This window comes from Scyliorhinus canicula, chromosome 12 (assembly GCF_902713615.1).
Source record: "Scyliorhinus canicula chromosome 12, sScyCan1.1, whole genome shotgun sequence".
Lineage (NCBI taxonomy): Eukaryota > Metazoa > Chordata > Chondrichthyes > Carcharhiniformes > Scyliorhinidae > Scyliorhinus > Scyliorhinus canicula.
In genome coordinates, this window is record NC_052157.1 from 157,319,576 (window position 1) to 157,345,353 (window position 25,778).

Genomic DNA, 25,778 nt, shown 5'->3' on the forward strand with positions numbered 1-25,778 from the left:
TTTTTGATTGACCCCAAGGGGTATTTGTGTTCCTGTATTTGCTGCATTTATGTGCCACAAAATATTGTCCAAAGCATTGGTAATTGTGTTTGACCAAAGACTTGAATATACAAATTTGCTGCAACTCTAATTGCACAATTGTGGATTTTGTGGAGGATATTTCCAGACTGTACCAGAACATGTAGAGGATAAATCACAGTCTCAAAATTGAATGGGATGTGAATGGTTTACTGCTGCTTATTCCGAAAGTCCTTGCATGCATATGTTCCAGCAGCACGGAAAGGTTATCAGTGACTGAATATCTTAAAACGGCATAACTTAATTGGCTCTCGGGATAATCTTGAATTATATAGTGCTTGGTGTTTTCCAATTATGGCGTTGTCCCGGTTGGGAGGGGGGCTTTTTAGGACAGATTGTCTTTTCCATATTGCATGGAATGAGCAGTTCCATGAAAAGGAAGACTAGGTGTGGCAGTTTCTGCAACACTTGGGTACATGCCAACATTTAAATGGACTGTTGATTTTTCAAAAATCTTCATGCAAATAGTAAAATGTTTATACACTGGTTTCATACCACTGACTACCCCAGATGGATTAACTTTTTGTCATTGGGAAATTTTATTCACTTTCAATAGGGGAAATTAAAATTGCTAAATTTTAATTTAACCAGGACATTTTCTTGAGCTGAGCCAAACCAAACGTGCCAGATCAGTGAACTAGCAACTCGCAAGGGCCTTTATTTATAAAGTTTGTAAGCTACTTGACTGCCGGCACACATTCTGATATAAACTGAAATCCACATACAAAAATATGTATAATGTAAATACAGTTTATGACGTTTGACCTCTGTTTGGACTGTTGAGGGGCTTACTGCCTTGTTTAAAGTCCATTGGTAAATTTAGTCAAGTTAATGTTTACCTAGCTTCTGCTGCCTGCTTTTGGCAGCAGTTGCAGTTTTCTGATCGACAATGCTCAGCTTCTTCAAGGTCTGCCAAGAGTATCAAACCTCACTACTAATGGATCCCACCCTCCCTAATGCTAAAATTCTTGAAATGCAGCACTCTTCTTCAGGCGCCTGCATGGGAACCACACCTTCCTCATTGCTGTTGAAAGCATTCAAGTGCAGATAACTGCATCATGTGATTTACATAGGCAGTGATAGTATAAGCAAAATTGGCTGGTTAAGGAGAATTACTTGCAGAATTATTGTTTTCCTTGACATCATATAGCATTTATTTTGATAGGTTTGTCCATCTGACACAGAATCGCATCAAACTGAATTATAAGTGCTTTGGGCAACGGATTTGTACTGTATTAATTTAACAAACCCATCTTGCTTGATAACTGTAAAATTTCTTGATAGGCAGCTGATAATTAAATAAAAGACAATTCAATTGATTAATATAACTTAGAATCTTAGAATTTATTGTGCAGAGAAGGCCATTCAGCCCATTGAGTCTGCACTGGCCCTTGGAAAGAGCACCCTACTTAAGCAATTGCCTTCACCTTATCCCCGTAACTCGACCTAACCTTTTGGACACTAAGCATGGCCAATCCACCTAACCTGCATATCTTTGGACTGCGGGCAGAAACAGGAGCACTGGAGGAAACCCACGCAGACATGGGGAGAAAATGCAAACTCCACAGTCACCCAAGGCTGGAAGTGACCCCAGGTCCCTGGAGCTGAGGCAGCAGTGCGAACCACTATGCCACTGTGCCGCCCCAACTTAAATTGAGTTTGTGAACATCGCCTGCGAAATCACTACTAGAGGTTTGCTGCCAAACTATTATTTGTGCAGTGACTTTCCAGTATTCAGTACATTCCAACAGTTAAGCAGTTGAAATAATTGAGTTTTGTAAAAACCATGTGACCTCTGCAAAAGGCTAATTCGATTCACAGTGGTGTGTATATATTTTTATTGTAGTGGAGATAATTTTATTATAGATTTTCTTCACGGTTGCATTGAATTAATGTCTGTTTTGGATCTTTTCTCCACTGTCTCTGACACAGTGTAGAAAACGTAAATGTAAGAAAATAGTTGTGATTTTGTAAAACAGTTAAACGGATATAACTTGCCCATTGAATAAGTGCATGTCTGACAGATAACAGAAGTATTAAAATAGACAAGTATTCCTTTTAGGAAAGAATTTGCTCTCCCTTTTCAGAAGGAATACTTTGCTCGCTCCATTAATTCATCAGCTCATAAGTCTGGGGACAGCCTTCTAGTTATGAGTTTGACACCCGCTGTGCTTGGCTTTGCTTGTAGTTTTATGCTAAACCTGTCTTTTAATCCATCTACATCATAAAACTGTCTGTGGATATTTTTGTTAGCTTTATTTCCAGACGCTAACTAGTTTTATTCTGTAATATTTCTTGTTTTGAACGATTTTTACAACTCAAAAACAATTTTGTCTAGTGGAATCTGAGAGTGACAAAACTCAGGAAATCTGGCCCATCCTCGGAGGCAGACAAAGGAACTGGGGGAAAAAACTTTTGTCATTTGCATAGGAAACACTTGACACACTGGTTGGGTGTACAATTTCATTTTGTAGATAATATAAAATGGGAAGATGGAAACGTGGGAATGGGAGACAGAAGGACACGTAAATCTGCAAATTCCTGGACAGAATTTGCTAAGTTGTCAGATCTCTAAGATATTACTAGTTAGAAGACCCATGTGTACATCATGGGTATTTAGTCACGATTATAGGGCCGCCCTTAGAATGCCTATTGGTGGCTATCTGTTTAAAATTAAGATGCAAGAAAGCTCTGGGAAAACAACTTAATGGTGCCTGCATTTTATAACTTGAAGTTGGTTGTATTGGTATGTAATCCATTATATTTACCTATTTTTGGTTTGGCAATTATAGGCTTCAGTATGGGGTGTCTGATCTTTATAAATTGAGGGTTGCATAGCTTCACCCCTTCTCACCTACTCCATTTATCCAGGCTGGAAGCTGGCACTGATGCTTGTTGCTGTACCAGTGGCTGGTTTGTAACCAACAAGTCCTGGAGCAGCATTTGAACCTTGGGCTTACTGATACAGGAGAACAACCCAATGAGCCACTTTCAACTCCCTGCATAGCTACATAGAATATGGAGTTTAAATTTCCACACTTCCATTGATTTTCATTTGTGTTCATACTAATAGATCTTGGTATTCCGGCATAGGACTTAATTCACTCGTGGGCCAACAATAGGGCTTCATGAATGGGCCAATGCTTAATTCAAGTGCAGGAAATTGCAGCAGGACAAAATAATAGTAAACAAAAAATGCTAGTGAAAAAAGCAGTATGTTAGCTGTGGTTTTGGGCCATAGTTTGGACACTGTTGGTCTCAATTTCCCATGAATGGTGACTGGGAACTCGGCAGTTAGCATGACTGAATGACTGACTTGTGATCAACACTTTATTTTCCTATGATAACTAAATGCAAGTTGTTTTCCATATATGGATTTTTCTTTTATCAAGTAGTAACTTATTTTAAATTGCTGTTTCATTTTTCAGTTGAAGAGGAGGGATTATGGGAACAGGGACTATCTTACGAGTGCCGAACACTGCTTTTTAAGGCCATTCACAACTTGCTGGAAAGGTATGTGCTATGATATCCTACAGCTGTTTGAAATACAATGGAGCTTAGTTGTCATGCCTATTATTGACATACTCGACTGCTCACCAGATTAAACCCAACCCATATCATTTGACAAACGACTGTACACATACATATTTTGTGCTTTGACGACCAATCTTCCTGATGACTGACTGAAAAATGTTTGAAGAATTGGGGTGGTATTAGAATGTTTAAAAGAAGAAAATATGATTTTGTACATTTAAAGATATTTTGCATCAGTAATTCGAATAATCTGTCAACGCTAGTAATCATCTTGGGCAGTCCCTCCCAAGTCAAAGATGACTTGCCTTCGCACCAAACATTAGTTCTGTGACTGAGGAGTCCAGTGCATGACCTCTAGTCTGTCACAGGCGGAGCATGTGGATGACATGCCCTGGTTGATGCGCTCCTTTCTCTGTCAACACTTTGCTTTACCTTACCTTCAAAGACTGCACAGCTACTCCTTATCGGATGCTTTTTCCCCAATTTGGGCAGTATTGGGCCTGGGATTTCCGTGTGTCGGAGGGAATGTTGCATTTTTTTAAAGGAGGTTTTGGAGGTGTCCTTGGAAGTGTTTCCTCTGCCCTCCTTGCTGCTTGCTTGCTGTGTCAAACCTCTGAATATAGCGCTTGTTTGGGGAGTCTTGAGTCAAGGATGTAGCTGATGTGGTCTACCAAGCAGAGCTGATCAATTTACCAGCAGAGCTGATCAGATGGTCAGCATTGACCTGGGCACTGAAAATGACAATGGCAAAACCCACCCTGTTGACCATGCAAAGTCCTCCTTACATCTGGGGGCTTGTGCCAAAATTGGGAGAGTTGTCTCCTTCACTAGTCAAGCAACAGCCTGATATAGTCGTACATAAGGAACCTTCCAGATAATGTCCTTACACCACATGGAGGAATCACAGGGTGGCAAGAGTGTGAAGAGTGGCTCAGTAGTACCACCACAGATGAGCTGATTGGGTGCCAAAGGACATAGCTGCTAAACTGGGACTGTGGCAGGTGGTGAGGTAAAAGCATACTCTACCTCTTCACCAACCTCCCTGCTGCAGGTTCATCTGCCCATGATGGTATCTAGGGGTGATCACCATACAATCCTTGTGGAGACAAAGTCCTATCTTCGCATTGAGGATGCACTTCATTGTGGCGTGTGTCATTAACCACCATGGTAAAAAGGATAGCCTTTAAACCGATCTAGAAACTCCAAACTCTGTATCTGTGAAGTGCTGTGGGTCATCAGCAGCAGAATTGTGCTTAACTACAATCTGTGACCACATGGTCGAGCATATCCCCCACTGCACCATTACCACCAAGTCAGGGGACCAACCCAGGTTCAATGAAGAGTGCAGGAGGGCATGCCAGGAGCATACCTAAAACCTGGTGTCAACCTGGTGAAGCTACTTGCATGCCAAACGGCATAAGCAGCAAGCAATACCACAGCCAATGGATCAGGCCTCTGCCATCCTGCCACATCCAACTGTGAATGGTGGAGGACAATTAAACCGCTCGCTCTCACTGCAAAGTGTCCACAAATATCCCTATCCTCAGCAATGGAGGAGCCCAACACATCAGTGCAAAAGATGAGTCTGAAGCATTTGTAACAGTAGTCAGCCGGAAATGCTGAGTGGATGATTGGCCGCCTCTGGTGGTCCCCAGCATTACAGTCGGTCTTCAGCCAATTCCATTCACTCCACGTGACATTAGGAAATGGCTGGAGGCACTGGATACTGCAATGGCTACAGGCCCTAACAATATTCCGGCAATAGTACTGAAGACCTTTATGCTCCAGAGTCAGCCCTGCTCCGTGCTGTGCTGTTCCAGTACAGCTACAGAACTGACATCTACCCAGCAATGTGAAAAATTGCCCAGATATGTCCTGTAAAAAGCAGGATACGTTTAACCTGGCCAATAACCACCCTATCAGTCTACTCCGTCATCAGCGGTGATGGAAGGGGTCATCAACAGTGCTATCAAGTGGTACTTGCTTAGCAATAATCTACTCATGGATCCTCAGTTTGGGTTCCGGCAGGGGCACGCAACTCCTGCCCTCATTACAGTCCTGGTTCAAGCTCGGACAAAAGAGCTGAGCTCCAGAGATGGGTGAGAGTGACTGCCCTTGACATCAAGGCACCATTTGACCGAGTATGGCATCAAGCTTCATCGGTGACCGTACTTCCATCAGTGGGGCAGCACGGTAGCATGGTGGTTAGCATAAATGCTTCACAGCTCCAGGGTCCCAGGTTCAATTCCCGGCTGGGTCACTGTCTGTGCGGAGTCTGCACGTCCTCCCCGTGTGTGCGTGGGTTTCCTCCCGGTGCTCCGGTTTCCTCCCACAGTCCAAAGATGTGCGGGTTAGGTGGATTGGCCATGCTAAATTGCCCTTAGTGTCAAAGTAAGGTTAATGGGGGGGGGGTTACTGGTATAGGGTGGATACGTTAGGCTTGAGTAGGGTGATCATTGCTCGGCACAACATCGAGGGCCGAAGGGCCTGTTTTGTGCTGCACTGTTCTATGTTCTATAAAGGTCTGACGTGGGGATGTAATCTGATGACAAATATTCAGTACCATTTGTGACTCCTTCACTAAAGCTGTCCATCTCCAAATGCAGAAAGACCTGACTCTATTCAGCCCAGTATTTGGGTTTACAAAGTGGCAAGTAACCTTTGCACCACACAAGTGCCAGGCAATGACCCATGACCAGCAAGAGGACCTAACCATTGCCCATGATATTCAATTGCATTACCATTGCTGAACCCCCCACTCTTGGTCTTGCTATTGACTAGAAATTGAACTGGACTAGCCATATACTGTGGCTACCAGAGCAGGCCCAAGGCTAGGATCCTGCGGTGAGTCACTCTCCTCCTGACTCTCCTCCTGACTCTCCTCCTGACTCTCCTCCTGACTCTCCTCCTGACTCTCCTCCTGACTCTCCTCCTGACTCTCCTCCTGACTCTCCTCCTGACTCTCCTCCTGACTCTCCTCCTGACTCTCCTCCTGACTCTCCTCCTGACTCTCCTCCTGACTCTCCTCCTGACTCTCCTCCTGACTCTCCTCCTGACTCTCCTCCTGACTCTCCTCCTGACTCTCCTCCTGACTCTCCTCCTGACTCTCCAAAGCCTGCCCACCATCAACCAAGGAGGAGCACAAATCAGGAGTGTAATGGAATACCTTCTACTTGCTTGGATGAATGCATCTCCAACAGCATTCAAGGCTTGACACCATCCATGACAAAGCAGCCCGCTAGATTGATACCCTTTCCACAAACATTCCCTTCTTCCACCACTGACAAAACAGTGACAGATGTGTGCACCATCTACCTGATGCACTGCAGGAACTCACCAAGGTTCCTTGGGCAGCACCTTCCAAACCCATGACTGCTGACACCTAGAAGGACAAAGAGCAGCAGATACTCGGGAACACCACCATTTGCACACCACCCTGATATGGAAATATATTGCTGTTCCTTCACTGTCACTGGGTCAAAATCCTGGAATTCCCTCCCTAACAGCACTGTGGGTGTACCTACATCTGTCTGCAGTAGCTCACCATCGCCTAAAGGCAACTAGGGGTCGGCAATAAATGCTGGCCTCTACATCTGATGAATTAAAAACACACTTCACTATTGAAATTCATGGTTAGGTTCTCTCTTGCTGGAGATGGTCATTGCCTGGCACTTGAGGTGCAAATGTTACTTGACACCTGTCAGCCTATGCCTGCATATTGCCCAGCTCTTGCTGCGTTTGAACATTAACTGCTTCTGTATCTGAGGAGTTGCGAGTGGTGCTGAATCATTATGCAATGAGTGAATCTCCACTTATGACCTCATGGTGGAGGAAGGGTCATTGATAAAGCAGCTGAAGATTGTTGGTCCTAGAACACTACCTTGAATTCCAGCAGTGATGTCCTGGAACTGAAATGATTGATCCAACAGCCACACGCCTGTTCCTCTGTGTTAGATATGACTCTAAACAGTAGAGTTTCCCCCCCCCTGATTCCCATTGACTCGAGTTTTGCTAGGATTCCTTGATGCCACCCTCTGACAAAGGCGGTCACTCGTATCTCACCTCGGAGTAGTGCTCTTATTTTTCCATCCACGTTTGAACGAAGGCTGCAAGGAGATCGGGAGTTAGTAACCCTGGTGAAACCCAAACTGAGTGAGCAAGTTATGCTTGATAGCATTGTTGGTGACCCTTTGCATGCTAATGGGTTGGTAATTTGCCAGGTTGAGTTGGTCCTGCTTTTTGTGTACATGCCATACAGGGGCATTTTTCCACATTGCTGGGTGGACACCTGTGTTTTAGTTGCACGGGAACAGCTTGGTTAGGGGCATGGCAAGTTCTGGAGCACAAGCCTTCACTACTATTACCAGGACTCATAGCTGTTGCAATATCCAGTACCTTCAGCTATTTCTTGTCACATGTAGTGAATTGAATTGGTTGAAGACTGGCATCTGTGATGCTGGGGACCTCCAGAGGAGGAGGCGGAGATGGATCATCAAGTTGATACTTTGGCTGAGGATGTTTGCAAATGCTTCCGCCTTATCTTTTGCACTGATGTGCTGGACCCCCGTCATGAGGATTGGGACATTGTGGAGCCACCTCCAGTGAGTTGATGGCTCGTCCACTATGTCACAATTGGATGTGATAGAACTGCAGAGCTTAGATCTGATCAATTTGTTGTGAAATTGCTTAGCTCTTGAATAGCTCCATCTGTTGCCTGCTGCTTGCGCTGTTTGGAATTCAAGGAGTCCTGCATTGTAGTTTGATACCACATTTTTGGGTCCAAGGTGCTGCTCTTGGCATGCTCTCCTGCATTCTTCATTGAACCTTTTTATTCAAACATTTTATAATTCAAAGCCATTCAAATGGAGAATTTTAAATCTGAATTTTCTTTTGGGATGCAAATGTGAAAACTCGTAAATGCTGGCAATCTAAACCAAAAACAAAATGCTAAAAATGTACCGTGTATGCTCACTTTGGGGAGAAAAACCTAGTTAATGTTGTGGCTCTAAGATCCTTTTGAGATCATCTTCAGTTTTGAGGAAGAAACTTGAATCCAAATGTTAACCTGTCTCATATGAACATACAAACGTGTATTAAGAGTAGGCCATTTGGCGCCTCAAGCCTACTTCACTGTTTTCTAAAATCGTGACTTGATCTTATTGTGGCCTCAACTCTACTTCTGTCTGCCCCCCCCCCCCCACCCCCCCAATCCTTTGACTCCCATGACAATCAAGAATCTATCTAATTCAACCTAAAAAAATATTCAACGATCTTGACTCCACTGCTTTGAGGGAGAGAATTCCACTGCCTAACCTTGAAACATTTTACATTTTTACTTGTCGACATCTTTAAATGGGAGACCACTTATTTGTACTGTCCCCCTAGTATCTCGGGGAAACATGCTTTCAGCACCCATCCTGGCAAGTTCCCTCGGGACCTTGCATGTTTCAACAAGATTGCCCCTCATTTTTGACTCCAATGGATGACGGTTTAACCTAATCCCCCCCCCAAATCCCAGAGTCAGTGAACCGAACCTTCCCTGCACTGATGATGCAATTATATCTTTTTGGAGGCCAAAACTGTAGGCTGTACTTCAAGCATGGTCTCACCTACACCCTGTTCAGCTATAGCAATACTACTTACTACCCTACTTTTGTATTCCATTTTCTTAGGACATTTTATTATAAATGCATTTGTCACCTTAATCACCTGTAGTACCTACATGCAAACCTTTTGTGGTTCATTTCCCAGGGCAGCCAGATTCCTCTGAGCTGTATCTTGTCTTTTGTTACTGGGCAAAGGAAATATTGAATGGCGAGTATGTTCTTTTAATTTCCATCCCTGAGGTGGGTGTGGTGCAAAAGACAAAGGAGGTGGTGCTCGAATTTAGAAATTGTTCCCTTCCTCCATCTCCAACACTTCTATTCTCTCCTCCCTCCCCACCCACTGTCCTGCTTGTTTTTCTGATTATCTCCCTTTTAAAAAGAATGTTGAATGCAAGTGTGCATTAATTACAGTAATACTTGTGAAGCCAGTTATGGCAATTGTGGATGAGGGGTATCCACTCTTTTTGCTTTTGGACTATGTTTTAGCTGAAAGTGAACAACTCGCACCCCAGATTCACATGGACAAATGTTAATCCTGGAACTTTTAAGGGGGAAAAGAAATGGCAATAACTGGTATATTCAAAATGTATTTAAGTACTTTCTTACAAATGAGGTAAAATTAGCTACAAATGAGAAAATACTGGTACTTGTTCATCTTATTGTGGATTGAGCAATTGCTGGGACTGGAAGCAGATGTTCTTAATTTGTGCTCATGGTGGTTAGTGATGAACCTTTTGTGCAGTTTTTAGTGTATGTATAAAATTACCTGCAAGCATTTGGTGTTCAAACGTTTCCACTAAGCTCTTGATTTTATTTGTGACCTGGCTTTCCTTTTATTTTGCTCCCTGCCTTGGCTTGTCCTGAGACAGTATGGACAATGTGACTCTGGGTGGCCTGTTAGTTTCAGTAGATTAACTGGTCATGATGGCTATTGAAGTCAGTGTTGAATTGCTTCGAATTTGGTGTTTTAGCCGCCCTGTTACAGGCACATTTCCTAGGTTTATATTGACAGTTATTCCTTTCATTTTTGGAGAGTTTGTTGAGGGGACTCTTACACCCGGCAGAAATTGATTATCCTGTTTTTAATATTCACAGTCATGCCCTCCACCCAGAGAATCACGTGCCAACTTAAAGGAACAGGAAAGGTCAAATCCCTCTTGCATCCAATTCCTGGGTCTCACAGGCCTAACCATTTCTTTTTGTTACTCCCCTCCTATTGCTAACTTCCATTCTGTGAATCTTGCCAGAATACTAATTTTATGAACAGTGACATGTAGCTATCATATCGTTCCAATTTTTTGTTCTTCAGTTCCTAATTTAAAAGCCTATTCCCTGTGCAATGTTTACATCTCTTCTGCTCTGTGCAATGTTCTTTCCCAGTGGAATTCCCTATTTGCCTGTAGCCTTTCCTGTTTTTTTTTCTGTTTTCTTTTTATGCTACCAAACACTAACTGAGATGGTTTCACAACTTACAATTATCCAGTGAATAATGCTGGTGAGAATGAGGACAGGACAGTCTCTAATGCCTCCCACAATGAGTACCCTGCTCCTATTTGCACATGTGCAAAAAATTACTTTTAGGGCAAAGAGCTGGAAGGTCACCGGCATTCATGGATTAACACCAACAAGGTTTCTATTCGAATTAGCCATCTGGAAGACACCAAATGAAATTTCATTGCAACTTGTCCTCACATGGGAGCACAGAAACCAAAAATAAAATGCTGGAAAATCTCAGCATGTCTGGCAGCATCTGGAGGGAGAGAAAAGAGCTAACGTTTCGAGTCCAGACCACCCTTTGTCAAAACTAAAGACCGAGAATGTGGGAGCACAGAGCAGTTTTAAAAAAAAAATGAAAATTCACTAATGTTTGTTCATTGATCTACTTATGTGTCTTGTGTTGCAATTGTAAGTTTACTTTTTTAGGAAGAAATGCTGTTGCTTTAGATAGAATGTAGACCTGATTAATGTCAGGCCTGGCTTGAAATGAATTTGGTCCTTTATGCTATGACTTAAGCTATTGCAAATTAACTACTATTTATATTCTGCTCTCTGTCCCGTATATGTAATATTGTAAGAGTTCCAGTGGTTGGAGGCAACTATACATAGGCAAGTTCAAAAGTTATCCAAATTGTGGATTTGGAATAGAGGCCTTCTAGTAACTTTTGACTAACTGTTTTCACCTAGTATTCATAGAATTTCAGTGCGGAAGGAGGCCATTCAGCCCATCAAGTCTGTACCGGCCCTTACAAAGTAATCCCCACTTAACCTTTTTGGACACAAAGGGCAATTTAGCATGGCCAATCCACCCAACCTGCATGTCCTTGGACTGTGGGAGGAAACCGGAGCACCCGGAGGGAACCCACGCAGACATGGAGAACCCGCAGACTACGCACAGGCAGCGACCCAGCCGGGAATCGAACCCGGGACCCCAGAGCCGTGAAGCAACTGTGCTAACCACTATGCCATTGTGGTAGCAATGATCGTCACAATGGGGTATCTGGCCCAACTAACTCTGAACAAAGGAAATGCTTCACAGTTGTCATCACCTGGGCAGCACGGCGCAGTGGTTAGCACTGGGACTACAGCGCTGAGGACCCGGGTTCGAACCACGGCCCTGGGTCACTGTCTGCCTGGAGCTTGCACGCCCTCCACGTGTCTGCGGGGGCCTCGCCCCCACAACCCAAAGACGCGCTGGCTCGGTGGATTGGCCACACCAAGATCATAAGACATAGGAGCAGAATTAGGTAACTTGGCCCATTGAGTCTGCTCCACCATTCAATCATGGCTGATATTTTCTCATCTCCAATCTCCTGTCTTCTCCTCATAACCCCTGATCCCCTTATTAATCAAGAACCTATCTATCTCTGTCTTAAAGACACAGTGAATTGGCCTCGACAGCCTTCTCTGGCAAACGATTCCACAGATTCACCACCCTCTAGCTGAAGAAATTCCTCCTCTGAGATGGTGTCCTCTGGTTCTAGTTTTTCCTACAAATGGAAACATCCTCACCACTCTATCCAGGCCTCGCATATCTTGTATGTTTCAATAAGATCCCCCCCCTCATCCTTCTAAACTCCAACGAGTATAGACCCAGAGTCCTCAAACGTTCCTCATATGACAAAGTTCTTCATTCCAGGGATCATTCTTGTGAACCTCTTCTGGACCCTTTCCAAGGCCAGCACATCCTTCCTTAGATATGGGGCCCAAAACTGCTCACAATACTCCAAATGGGGTCTGGCCAGAGCCTTCTACAGCCTCAGAAGTACATCCCTGGTCTTGTATTCTAGCTCTCTTGATATGAACGCTAACATTGCATTTGCCTTAACTGCCGACTGAACCTGCACATTAACCTCAAGAGAATTGTGAACAAGGACTCCCAAATCCCTTTATGCTTCTGCTTTCCGAAGCATTTCCCCATTGAGACAATAGTCTATGCCTAGATTCCTCCTTCCAAAGTGCATAACCTCACACATTGGATTTCATTTGCCACTTAATTGCCCACTGTCCTAGCCTGTCCATCCTTCTGCAGCCCCCTTGCTTCCGCAATACTACCTGTCCCTCTGCAGATCTTTGTATCATCTGCAAACTTAGCACAAGTGCCTTCTGTACCTTCTTCCAGATCATTAATGTATATTCTAAAATGTGGTCCCAGCACAAGACCTCTGAGGCACACCACTGGTCACCGGCTGCCATCCTGCAAAAGACCTCTTTATCCCCACTCTGCCTTCTTGCTCATAAGAAGACAAATAGTCTGTGGTCTGAAATGATGTTGTGTTCGCTCTCTCTCTCGCGCTCTTCCCTCTCTCTCTCTCTCTCTTTCCCCCCCCCCCCCCCCCCCCAAACTCAAACATGATCTTGCCTCAGTACCTGATCAAAAAACAATAGTAAATAACCTGAGTGTAGGCAGTTCCAGAAAATTAGTCAAGCAAGTGATCGAGATCAAGCTCAGTTCATTCTAACTTTCCTATTTCAAAGCCTAAATTCAAATACAGCACCATCTGTTGGACTTTGCTGTTTAATTAAAAAAAATTGAATACCGAATTCTTTTGTTCCCCCCCCCCGAATTAAGGAACAATTTAGTGTGATCTTGCATATCTTTTTGGGTTGTGGGGGTGAGACCCACACAGACACTGGGAAAATGTGCAAACTCCACACGAACATTGACCCGGGTCCTCGCTGCTGCGAGGCAGCAGTGCTAACCACTGTGCTACCATGCTGCCTTCAACTTTGCTGTAAAGTTTACTGATGTTTGGTGGTGTGCCTCCACCAAGATTGTTTTTCTAGTTTTCTAAAATTGTGTATGTTTCTTAGATTATACAGTGAGCTAGTAAAACTGAATGCAGATGTTCCCAACAGCTTTTCAGTGCATTTTTCACACTGATCAGTTACCAAAATGACATGTGCATTTCTCTTGATTTGAAGCATAATGATTAATGGAAGGAATCCTATGGTGAGTTCTAAATAACTTTTAGTTTTTTTGCAGCATTTTCTTCATTTGGGATATCCATGACATATTTGAACCATTCAAGGGAATTGGTCAATGGCTCATAGCTGATCATTGGAATGTAAATAAGAATAACTTGGATTATAAATGTTTTTTTGGCCTCCCCTCCTTTGTCAGGAATAGTTAGGAGTTTGCTCAGTGTCTGTGGTAAACTTGACATGTTGATCAAGAGCTCACCTCCATACAGGATCAGGAATTTTAATTTCTTGTATTTCTTTCTAGAAAATAAATTAGTGCCTTGTACAGATTTTCCATATGTTGTATCAGACGCTCTTTGATCCATGGCCTCGTGCTTTTTTTTTTCTTTCTGAAAGGTGCTTGTTGAACAGGAAATTTGTGCGGATTGGGAAGTGGTTTGTGAAACCGTATGAAAAGGATGAAAAGCCAGTGAACAAAAGGTAAGAATGATGAATTTTGGCTGTGAAATTCTTGTGTTTAATATTTTGCATCTGTCAACTTGTATTTGTGCTAAAATTGATCTGCTTGATAATTCAGGCTATTTTGAATCTTCAGTTGGTGATTGTTAATTTATGGTATTTTTCTAGCCTTCACAGTCTTGGCTAGATCTGGTCTTTTATTGGTGAAACTCTAGCCAAGCTATTTTCTAAATGCTTGTGCGCACAATTTCATCTATTGAATTCTGAAGCATTCTGAACACTTGCCCTTGTGGAATTCTAATAGACTGACTCTTCTTCCCAATGATTGATCATAGGTCACACCCTTAGTAATCAGGAGCTATTTCAGCCCTGGGAATTTCAATATTGTGACCAAAAGGAAAAAGCACTTCAGAACATACGAAGTAGAAAATGTTGAATATGTCACAGTAGACTCCACACTGTAAATGATTTCATTGTCTTTGTGGGTCTGCTCATGATCGAGGGGTATGATGCAGGATTGGCACAGATGTGTCTTTGGTGGAAACATTCCAGAACTTCCTTCGTGGGATTTGGTGGCCGCTGGCAAGGTCAGCATTTATTGCTCTTGAGAGGGTGGTGGTAAACTGCCTTCTTGAACCACTGCAGTCCATGTGGGTTAGGTGCATCCACTGTGCTGTTAGGGAGGCCAGGAAATGTGGTGTCTACAGCAGCACAGGAACTTGTGTACCACAGCAGGTTGGCAAGCACAGTGGCCTGGCAGAGTTTGATTTTAGTCTTCAGCTTAGTGCCAGGCTGCTATCAGACACAATTATGCCCTAAAGTCTCAGTTAAGGACAGTGATTTACTCCCACTTGGAAGTTCTGCATGTGGGAAATTACATGTTGGTGAGGGTTCAGCTTTTCTTAGTGAGTTGAAAAACCACAATTCCTAGATCAAAACTGTAAATTTAAATATAGTTTCAAGCTTTCCTTGTTAAAATTATAACCAAGTTGCACAAATCATATTTGGCAATTTTTGAGATGTTAAAAACATGCAAGGTTTTTCAAAAAATTAGGAACCTAAAATGGTAACCATGGTTTTCTTCGAATAACTTGATCTACCTACACAGGATAAATTTAAACGAGGCAGGGTGCTAATGGCAATTATGTGTAGAGAAGGAGGATGTTCAGAAATGCTACTAGATCCTAGTAGGAATTCTTCCAGATATTGGGATATTCATGGAGGTTTCCGACGCAGAAAAAGGCCTTTCAGGCCATTGTGTCTGCACTGGCCATTAACCACCTACCTATTCTAATCCCATTTTCCAGCACTTGGTCTGTAACCTTGTATGTTATGACATTTCAAGTGCTCATTTAAATGCTGTTTAATTGGTGAGGGTTCCCACCTCTACCACCATTTTTTGAGCAACGAGTCCCAGATCCCCACTACCCTCTGGGTGAAAAAAGAGTTTCCTCAAATCCCTTTTAAATCTCCTGCCCCTTAAATCTATGCCCCTTGGTTATTGACCGCTTGAAAGGAAAGGTGTCTTGCTATCTACCCTGTGTCCGTATAATTTTGTACACCTCGGTTAGGTCCCCCCCCTCAGCCGTCTCTGCTTTTGAGGAAAACTACCCCAGCCTAACCAGCCTCTTCACAGCTGAATCACTCAGTCCAGGCAACATCCTGGTGAATCTTCTCTGCACCCTTTATATGGCAATCACATTGAACATGAGTAAACCAGATGGTTTTTGAAATAGAGTACCCAATCTTTTTTCCCCCCCAATTCAAGGGGCAATTTAGTGTGACCAATCCACAGTACCTGCACATCTTTGGATTGTGGGGGTGAAACCTACGCAAACACGGGGAGAATGTGCAAGCTCCACACGGGCGAGCTGGGATTTGAACTCGGCACCTTAGGCAGCAATGCTAACCACTGTGCCACGTTTTGCCCTGAACCAGATGGGATTTTTTTTCTTATAAGAAAGGGCACACCCAAACACACCAAAAAATACAATAAAAAAAAAAATAAAATAACTGGGAGGGTATTGTGCACCAGCTCAACAGCAGCAACTCGGGGGGAGGGGGGGGCAAATATACTTTCGGGTGGCGGAGAGATAATTACAGCGGGCGATACTCGGGCTGTGTTTCGTGTTGGTGTCTCTTGCTTCTCCCGGACAGATCTCGCTGCCGTCTCGCACTCACCTCCGCTTCTGCCGTTCTCTCTCTCTCTCTCTCTCTCTCTCCATCTCTCTCTCTCTCTCTCTCTCTCTTCCCCCCCCCCCCCCCCCCCCCCCCCCCCCCCCTGTCTTCCGTCTTTATTCTCCTCGTTCCCTCCTCCTAGAGACCTCCTGGTTCGCCTTTCTTTCCTCAGGGTTAGCTTTCTCGTGTGTGTCCGTCCGTGTGTGTCGTCCCCCCCCCCCCGGGTCTATCTCTCCCTTTCATGCTTTGGGTACTTTCCCCTGATTCTTGGCTACCTGGCTATTCTTCCTCTTGTTCGTTGGCCACAAACAGGTCCCGGAACAGTCGCGTGAATGGCTCCCATGTTCTGTGGAAGCCGTCGCCTGACCTTCGGATGGCAAATTTGATTCTCTCCATTTGGAGAGATTCTGAGGTCGGACAGCCAGTCTGCAGCTTTGGTTGGTGCTGCTGACCCCAGGATTCTACGACGGGCGATCAGGGAGGCAAGGGAGTCTGCCCTCCTCCCCGGGAATAGATTTGGCTGGTCCGAGACCCTGAAGACCGCCACTTTCGGGCATGGCTCCACCCTCACCCCCACCACTTTGGACATTGCCTCAAAGAAGGCTGTCCAGTACTCCGCAAGACCAGAACATGTGGGTGTGATTGGCCGGGCCTACTTAGCACCGTTCACATCTATCCTCCACCTCCGGGATGAACCTACTCATACGGGTTCTTGTTAAGTGGGCTCTATGTACCACTTTTCCAGATGGGATTTTAATGGTGATTGACAATGGTTTCATGGTCATCATTAGACTTTTAATTCTAGATTTTTTTGAATTCTGATTTCACCACCTGCCATGGTGGGATTTCTAACCAGGTCTCCAGATTTTACTCTGGGTCTCTGGATTGCTAATCCAATGGCAATACTGCTATGTCACCGCCTCCCCCATAAGTTGCTGTAACCACCTTTTATCTACCTATCCTGCTGCCTTCAGGGATCTTGGACATGCACCCTCTGGTCCTCTGTATTTCCTAGTGTCCTATCGTTCATTGTGTATACCCTTGCATTGTTGGTCCTCCCAAAATACATCACTTCTCTCTCTTTCAGGGTTAAATCCCATTTGCCACTTCTGCCTATCTGGTCAGCCAGTCTATATTGTCCTGCAATCTAAGGTTTTCCTCCTCGACATACCACACCAATTTCTGTGTCATCTGCAAACTTACTGATTATATCTCCCACATTCATGCGGAGATCATTAATGTACATTACAAACAGCAAAGGATCTAATGCTGATCCCTATGGTGCACTAATGGACATGGGCTTCCAGTCACCCAGGTAACCATCAATTCTCCCCCTCTGCTTGCTGCCATTAAGCCAATTTTGGATCCAAATTTCCCTGGATCCCAGGGCTCTTGCATTCTTGATTAGTCTCCCATGTGGGACCTTGTGAAAAGCCTTGCTGATAACTGCACTTCCCTCAATGACACACTGAGTCACCCCCTCAAAATTCATTCAATCAATTTGTTCGACATCTCCCTCGATAAAGCCAAGCTGACTATCTTTGATTAATCTGCGCCTCTCCAAGTGGAGAATAGTTCTGACCGTCAGAATTTTTTCCAAAATTCTAACGCTGGTGTTCGATTCACTGGCCTGTAATTACTTTGATTTTCTCTACTTCTCCTTGAATAATGTACCACATTAGATGTCCTCTAATCCATTGGCACCTCTACTGTGGCCATAGAGGACTGAAGTCTTATTGCACACTGATTTATTCACAGTAACTTGAGTTGGTTAGCTAGAATAGCAAGGCTGTTTTGAACCAGTTTATGAAAGATAGATGAGCTCGTAGAAGGGAGTGATTGCTTCCAGTTCCCATCTATATTGTTATCATAACGTTTCATCTCGTGGTTAAATCAAATCCATAACTAGCTTGTGTTAAACGCTAAGGCAATTAACGTGAATCTAAAATAATCTATACCTCAAACATCATCTGGTCATCAGCTTGCTATTTGAGAGCTTGCAGTAGGCAAATTGGCTGTCATGTTTTCTAGTCATTATACTTCAAAAAGTATTTAATTGACTAAGTGCTTTGATATGTCTTGTGGTCATGAAAGGTGCTCTATAAATGCAAAAGACAACACTGGCAGTACACGGGATATCTTCCGCTGTAAAGGTTAAAGACATCGTTTTGAAAGCATATAATTTTCAGCCCTAATTTTTTCCCTTTTATGCAATTAAAATTCAGAGCAGCACCGAGGGAGTGCTGCACTGTGCAACTCGGTTGAGAAGTTAAACCCCAAAGCACTGTCTGTTGTCAAAGGTGAACACTAAAGAACGCAAAGCATTATTTTGAACAGCCTGGGGAGATATCTATGGTGTCCTGGCCAATAAATATCCCTCCATTAACATCACAATAAGGATTATTTGATTTTTCATGTTACTGTTTGTTGGCACTTTGTATAAATTGGCCATGTTTTTCTTAATGAGTACAGAAATGGTTGAAGCACTCTGTGCTGTACTGTTCTATGTTCTGGGATGTCTTGAAGTTTTAAAAACTGCCATATAAGACTTCATCCTGCACTATAGGTTGTCCCAAACTCCAAAACAAAAGACATTCTTAGCCAGTCTCCGCCTACAAGGTGGACCCTGCTACGTGGTGGTAGTAAGATAGGGAGAGAGAGACAATCTTGGCCAGATTCAATTGGAGAAAATCAAGCGGTCTCAACATTTGAGAACAGTCGGGTGCCTACAGGACCAGCGAGCACATTACAAAAGCAGTGTCATCAACTACATGAAATGAAAATCGCTTATTGTCACAAGTAGGCTTCAAATACCGCCAGATTCCGGCGCCTGTTCGGGGAGGCTGGTACGGGAATTGAACCGTGCTGCTGGTCTGCATTCAAAGCCAGTGATTTAGCCCTGTGCTAAACCAGCCCCAGTAACCTCCAACAGTAACTTCATATGTAATACTTACAAATCAAGATTTGGCTGAAGAGCGCGCACGAGGCTCATCTGTCGAAGTAATGGGAGGATTATTCTTGGTCATTGAATTTATTTTGCCTTTTGAGAAGTAATTCTGAGATGAGGTACTTGATGAATAGACCGTAAGCTCCATAATGTATGCAGAAAGCTATTCTATACTAGGGCTATCTTGATTTAGATTATATTAATGTGTATTTGAAGTTGCTTATTTTTGTTTCCCCTAAGACATGCAATAATGTTTGTAATATACTTCATGCAAAACCGTAACTGGAGAATGGCATTTAGGCAACTTGAAATCAGTCATAATCTTATTAAATGAGCACGCTCGAGGTGCCGAATAGTGTTGTCCGAATTTGTATGTTGTTTAGTACATATGTAACACTTGAATGGATTCTATTGGTTAGAACAGGAAAGCTGAGTGTTGACATCTTCATACTGTAGAAGTTGATTTTTAAATCCTGTCCAAACATCCATAGGAAGAAGCTATGGTGTCTAAAATTTAATCGTGCCCTGTTGTTCAGCCTCTTGTTGAAACCCCAGCTCCAATCTTTGGAGAGGGTTGAACTTTGTTTAAAATGGGCTCAGTTGTGAAACTATATATTCAAAAAAGAAAACTGCCAGTTGACCCTTTTCATAGTTCTGACTAAATGGCAAAACAATATTTCTGTAGTGAACAATTTGCTAAAAAATAAATTAACCTAATCCACTGCTTTGTGGGTTCATATCCCTACAGTGCAGAAGGAGGCCATTCAGCCCAACGAGTCTGCACGAGTCTCTGAAAGATTACCCTACCTAGGCCCACTCACCTGTCCTATCCCTGTTATCCCATTTAACCTGTACATCTTTGGACTTTGGGAGGAAACCAGAGCACCCGGAAGAAACCCAGGCAGACTAGGAGAATGTGCAAACTCCACGCAGACACCCAAGACCAGAATTGAACCCGGGTCCCAGGTGCTGAGACAGCAGTGCTAACTACTGTGCTGCCCCCTCACTTAAACTTTTAAGTGAAGGTGGTTGATTTGAGTCACATTGGCTTTGAAAGGGATTTGGGTCGGCAAAAAGGTGAAGACTGTACACTGATTTGTGTTCCTACAGGGAATGAAATTAATGCAGTATTTCCTAGGGAGCGATAGTACATGGGTCTGTCCTTCAGCTGTTAAGATACTTCTATGTGTTAGTGTCACAAAATATAAGCTACAGGCTTGCTTTGGGGGTGGGAGTCTAGTGGCCCAGTGAGTTCTGCCCCTCCTGAGCCAGAAGCTCTGGGCATGAATCCCACTCCAGGACTTGATGGCCAGGGAACATGCATTCATAACATTGTTGATTTTAGCAACTTGTAAATCCTTCCAATACACCTGTGGCAGGCAGCAAGAGCAGGAGACTCTCTTGATGTGACTCCCCTCGAGATGTAGACTTTGGCAATCAGGCTGGTGACCTATTCCAAGAAGCACAGCTTATGCATGTGTTGTCTGCCTTGTGTCACTAAATGCAGGAAGCTTTTAAGATTACGTCTACTTGTTTCTGAGAATTTACACACTAAGTTTCTGGTCTTACAAGGTATACTCGAATGGTAATGGAAAACCTTCAAGATGCCTACCTTGGCTCAGCAGTAGCACTTGCCAACATCACATTGTTGGTTCAAGTCCCACTCCAGGGTTTGAGCATGAAATACGAAGTGCCTAAACTGACATTGCCTTTCGGATTAGATGGTGAACCACGAGTGCATGCAAAAGATCAAATTTGTGTTCAGATTTCATGTAAATAAGCCACTTCAAATTAAAAACCGGTGTAATTAGCACCATATTACCTTAAAATATAGCAGGCAGCAGTTACTGTCTAAAATTTGCAGCTGGTTTCCTGGGGAGACTGTAGATTTTACTGTATGACTGGAGAGTTGTGCATGGAAAGACTGACAACCAAATATGCAGTTATATGGCATCTTGCATGACCTCATGGATGCTCTTTCCATACAATAAAGCTGCGACTTAAACACCAAGCATAACTCAGTCATTTTCAAAATCGCTTTAAAGTACGCAATATATTGGGAGTGGCAATGTCATTTAATACCAATTCCTTTCTCATTGGGCCTTCTGTTCAGAGCTCTCCTGACACTGCAGTGAAGCAAACATTTATTCATTGCAATAAGCAGTATATGTGTATTTGCTGGAGTTGGATTAAAATGTAGTTTAAGTTGTAACTTCGAAGCATGGCACCACTGTGCTCCTTGTGATTGTACAGCAAATTAGAGGCATAGGGAGAAAGGAAAATTGAATTGGGAGAACATTTCAAGTAACAATAAAAAGATCCTGTTATACCTAAAAAATGCTAAACTTAAAAGCAGACCAATACATAATTTAGTGAAATCCATTTATTGGCATCATTCCAGCTTGTGCTGGTGAGACGCATGTCAGCATGTTGTTCCACTAACAGTTGAGCAGCAAGAAATTGTACTTCTGTGGTCCATCATTTCCTAGTATGTTAGTAATTTTAAAATGGCCTACAATGCAAAATGAGTAATATGTTGCATTTGCAAAGTGCCAATTCATCAAATTCCCCCACGATGGTAATTGACAAATTGCTTTTACTAGCAACTGATTGAAAAATAGAATTTTCACTATGGCTTCTTTATACCATCCCCCTCTTAAACCCTTTTGAGCCTTATCTGAGGAAAAAAAAATGAATGCACTATTGGCCTTGAGGAAGAATTGCTGCGGTCTAAAGTGCTAATTTTATCTCCCAGCGGTCTCCTTTGGAACACATTATTCCAGGGGGACTATCATGTGACCAAGCTACTAGAGTCTCCTGAGTTTATCCAGCACTTCAGCAGATCTAATTTCAAACTGTCTGCAATACAAGCTAAATGTCATCACTTATGACTTGTACTCTTGTGCAGTTACGAAAGGATTGCACAATCCACTTTAGCATGCCAATTGAATAATCACAACTTTAATGCAAAAACTCTGTCCAGATTTTTAAAAAAAATTAATTTGGGTTATTGACCAAGTGGATCTGAAGCATATGCACTTTAACATTGCATCGCTTTTACTTGAACAAACAACTGGCGCTACTTGAAAGTAGCACTCTACTACCTGCTCCTTGTGCAACCCCCCCCCCCCCCCCCCCAATAAATTACATGGCAAAGTTGGAGAGGGGATGTGCAATTGGGTACTTCTGGACACTTAAATCTAGTTTCACAAATGTTTCTATTATAAGACTGGTCATAAATTTCTTAAACACTTGGAACAGTGAATTTCAGCTTGTCTGGTTTGAGATTTTTGCTGTAAATAACATTCCGATAATATACCATGAAGCTTCTTTGATTGTCCACTCATACTAGCGTACAAGTCCATTGGTAACAACTGTTCTTCCAGAGGTCAGTCAGCTGCTCCAGTCCTCGTATTACAGTTTAGACAACAAAATGTACAGTGGACAGCAAATGTTGCTCTGGTAGTTCATTTTAGGGGTGTTACAATTGGAGCTAAAGCAGCACTCCTAGCACTGGGCAAACCACTCCTTGCAAAAATCAAGAATCCGAAGGCCAGTTCTAATTATAATTGACTGTACTGAAGTCAACTAACTCAGATCAGACATCAAACCCAGGACCTTCCTCATCATTTCGGCATGGTGTTACCCAAATTGTTACATTTATTCACTGAACCAACTGGAGAACTGGTATATTTTTGGTTGAAGTGGCTTGGGTGTCAGCTGTGACTCAGTTGGTAGCATACACTGTCAGAATCGCACTAAATGCCGAGTGGAACAATCTAGGCTAACAGTACAGCATTGAGGTGCAATACTGTCTGTGGGAGGTGCCGCCTTTCCCATGAAATGTTAAATTGAGGCTGTGTCTACCTTCTCGCGTAAAGGATCCCACTGCAATCTTTAAAGAAAAGCAGTGGAGATATCCCTGATGTCCTGGCCAATATTTATCCTTCAACAGCATAATAGTATTCTGTTTGGGCATAATCACATTGCTGTTTGTTGAAGCTTACTGTATGCAAAACACCTGTAGTTCCTATGTTGCAACAATGATTAAACTTAAAAAATATTGTCTATAAAGTGCTTTGCGACATCAATTTATCGTGAAAGGCATGAGAGGATGAGGGAAAATAAAAACGGAAGAAACTGTTGATTATGAAATTGGCCAACTAAATTTTGTAGTGTTGATGGTGGTATAGTGATGATGGTGGTAGAGGGGAAACACTAAGCCAGCTAATGTATACCCTGCAGCAGAATTTGGATTTCCACAAGAGGGGGGAAAAAAATCCCAACTTTGGCTTTCTTCAGGGCATTGGGGTTCTGATTGCGAACGGTGCCAATTCAGAAAAGTTACGAGCTCAAGTACTGTAGCACTAAAAAGATGGATACCAGAACAGCTGGCTTAGCCAATAAATTTCTATACAGATGTAATGTTGGCTTCTACTTGTCCTTTCATTAAAAAAAATAGGCTAAATCTAAGCTGGGCAGTTCTTGCATCATTAACATATTTTCAGATATCCGTGCCATCAAGTGATACCGACTAGTCAATAACCTGCTGAGTTCACATTTTGCCAGAATCACTTATTGGCTTGCATTAAGAGAATACTGGTCACTATCAATATCCTTTTGGGGGGTGGGGGGGGGGGGGGGGGGGGGGGGGTTACCATTGATTTTAAAAACTGAACTGGACCAGCCATATAAATATTGTGGGTACAAGAGCAGGGCAGAGGCTGGAATTCTGCAAGTGAGTAATTCATCACCTAACTCCCCAAAGCCTGTCCACCATCTACACGGCATAAATTAGGAGTATGATGGAATACTCTCCACTTGCCTGGATGAGTGCAGCTCCAAAACCATTCTGAGCTCGACATTACTCAGGATGTAGCAGCCCACTTGATTGATACCCCATCCTCCACTTTCAACATTCACCCCTTCACTACTGCCACGTAGTGGCAACAGTGTGTACTAAGAAGCACTGCAGCAATGCTCTTTACGACGGCACCTTCCAGACCTGCGACCTCTTATCACCTAGATGTGCAACGACGGGGGTGCTGGCGGACCAGAGAATCCTGCCGTCGCAAATGGGCCTATCTGTGATGCTGTGCTTATTACTACTGTCATGTGTTAACAGTGCTGGAATATTATTCCAATAACATTTAATAAAAGTTTGGACTTAAAATCGGCCATGAAGTCATTGTCGATGGCCATAAAAACCCATCTGATTTACTAATGTCCTTGTGGGAAGGAAATCTGCCATCCTTGCCTCGTCTGGTCTACTAATAATAATCTTTATTGGTGTCACAAGTAGGCTTACATTAACACTGCAATGAAGTTACTGTGAAAATCCCCTAGTCGCCACACTTCAGTGCCTGTTCAGGTAGGCTGAGGGAGAATTCGGAATGTCCAATTCACCTGACAAGCACTTCTGTCGGGACATGTGGGAGGAAACCGGAGCATTCGGAGGAAACCCACGCAGACACGGGGAGAACACGCAGACTCCGCACAGACAGTGACCCAAGCCGGAATCGAACCTTGGGCCCTGGCGCTGTGAAGGAACAGTGCTAACCACTGTGCAGCCGTACTGCCCATAACATGTGACACCAGATCCACAGCAATGTAGTTGACTCTTTTTTTTTTAAATTTTTTAAAAAAGTTTTTTATTTAACACAGATTTGTAACAGTTACAAAGCGAAAAATGGCCCTGTGCAAAGAGCCTTAACATAGTGAAAACGAACAGTGGGAAAGAATAAACATGTTAATAAATGTTGAAGCCAAAGATCCTTCCATAAGGCACTTTCCCTGCCAGCTCTGTTTGCCCATGCCACACGTGTTCAACTACACTAAGCTAACGTGGCCCTAACCCTCTTCCCCCCTCCCTGCCCCCCTCCGCCTGGTCTCCCCTACTCCCCCAGGCCTGACCTGCCAGGTCAGCCCTGCGCTTGGCCCTAGCCCGCCCCGCCCCCCCTCCGATCTCCCTGGTGCCCCCTGACCTATGCTAGTCACACTGACCCCTGCCCTTGGCGCCTACCTGTCTCCCGTCCCAGCGCTCAGGCCCTCCCCCCACCCGCCAGGGACCCATTAACCTAATTGTATCACATCGAGCCCTTTCAAGTCCCGTGACTAGCCCCTAGCCCATCCCCCTATCAGAGGCCCCGATCTCGCACCAAAAGGTACCAAGCACAGCCCCCCCCCCCCCCCCCCCCCCCCCCCCCCCCCACTGCAATCCCCCCAAAGGACCCTAAACAGTGCGCCCTCCAGCCCCCACTCTCTGTCCAGGCTGAAAACAATCTTGGATAAAACATTGCAGTACAGGATAGTTTAACAAACCGCCGCCACACAAAATGTCTGAAAGCCCCGAGTCCTTTAGTTCCAGTCCAGCTTTTTTTTAGTAAAAGTCCTAATCAGAGCAATTTTAAGTTAACAGGCCGCCGCCACTGTACAGCACTGAAAGAACTAAGTGCCCATTAGTTCAAGTCCAGCTTCTTGTCTTTAATAAAGGTCCAAACCTGTTCTGGTGTCTCAAAGTAGTAGTGGAGTTCCTCAAACGTAACCCAAAGCTT

At 43.7% G+C, this 25,778-nt stretch overlaps 1 protein-coding gene across 5 annotated transcripts in view; it reads left to right on the forward strand.

Moving 5' to 3' along the window:
• Window positions 1–25,778, forward strand: part of med13a (mediator complex subunit 13a) — a 213,345-nt gene that overhangs the window by 32,083 nt on the left and 155,484 nt on the right. For all 5 annotated transcript variants that reach the window (XR_005462660.1, XM_038814673.1, XM_038814674.1 and 2 more), the window contains exons 3-4: window positions 3,507–3,591; window positions 14,037–14,120. Coding sequence is in view for 4 of the 5 variants with exons in the window: in XM_038814673.1 (XP_038670601.1) it covers window positions 3,507–3,591; window positions 14,037–14,120 (169 nt within the window). In the remaining variant the exon portion in view is untranslated. The remainder of the gene's footprint in view (window positions 1–3,506; window positions 3,592–14,036; window positions 14,121–25,778) is intronic.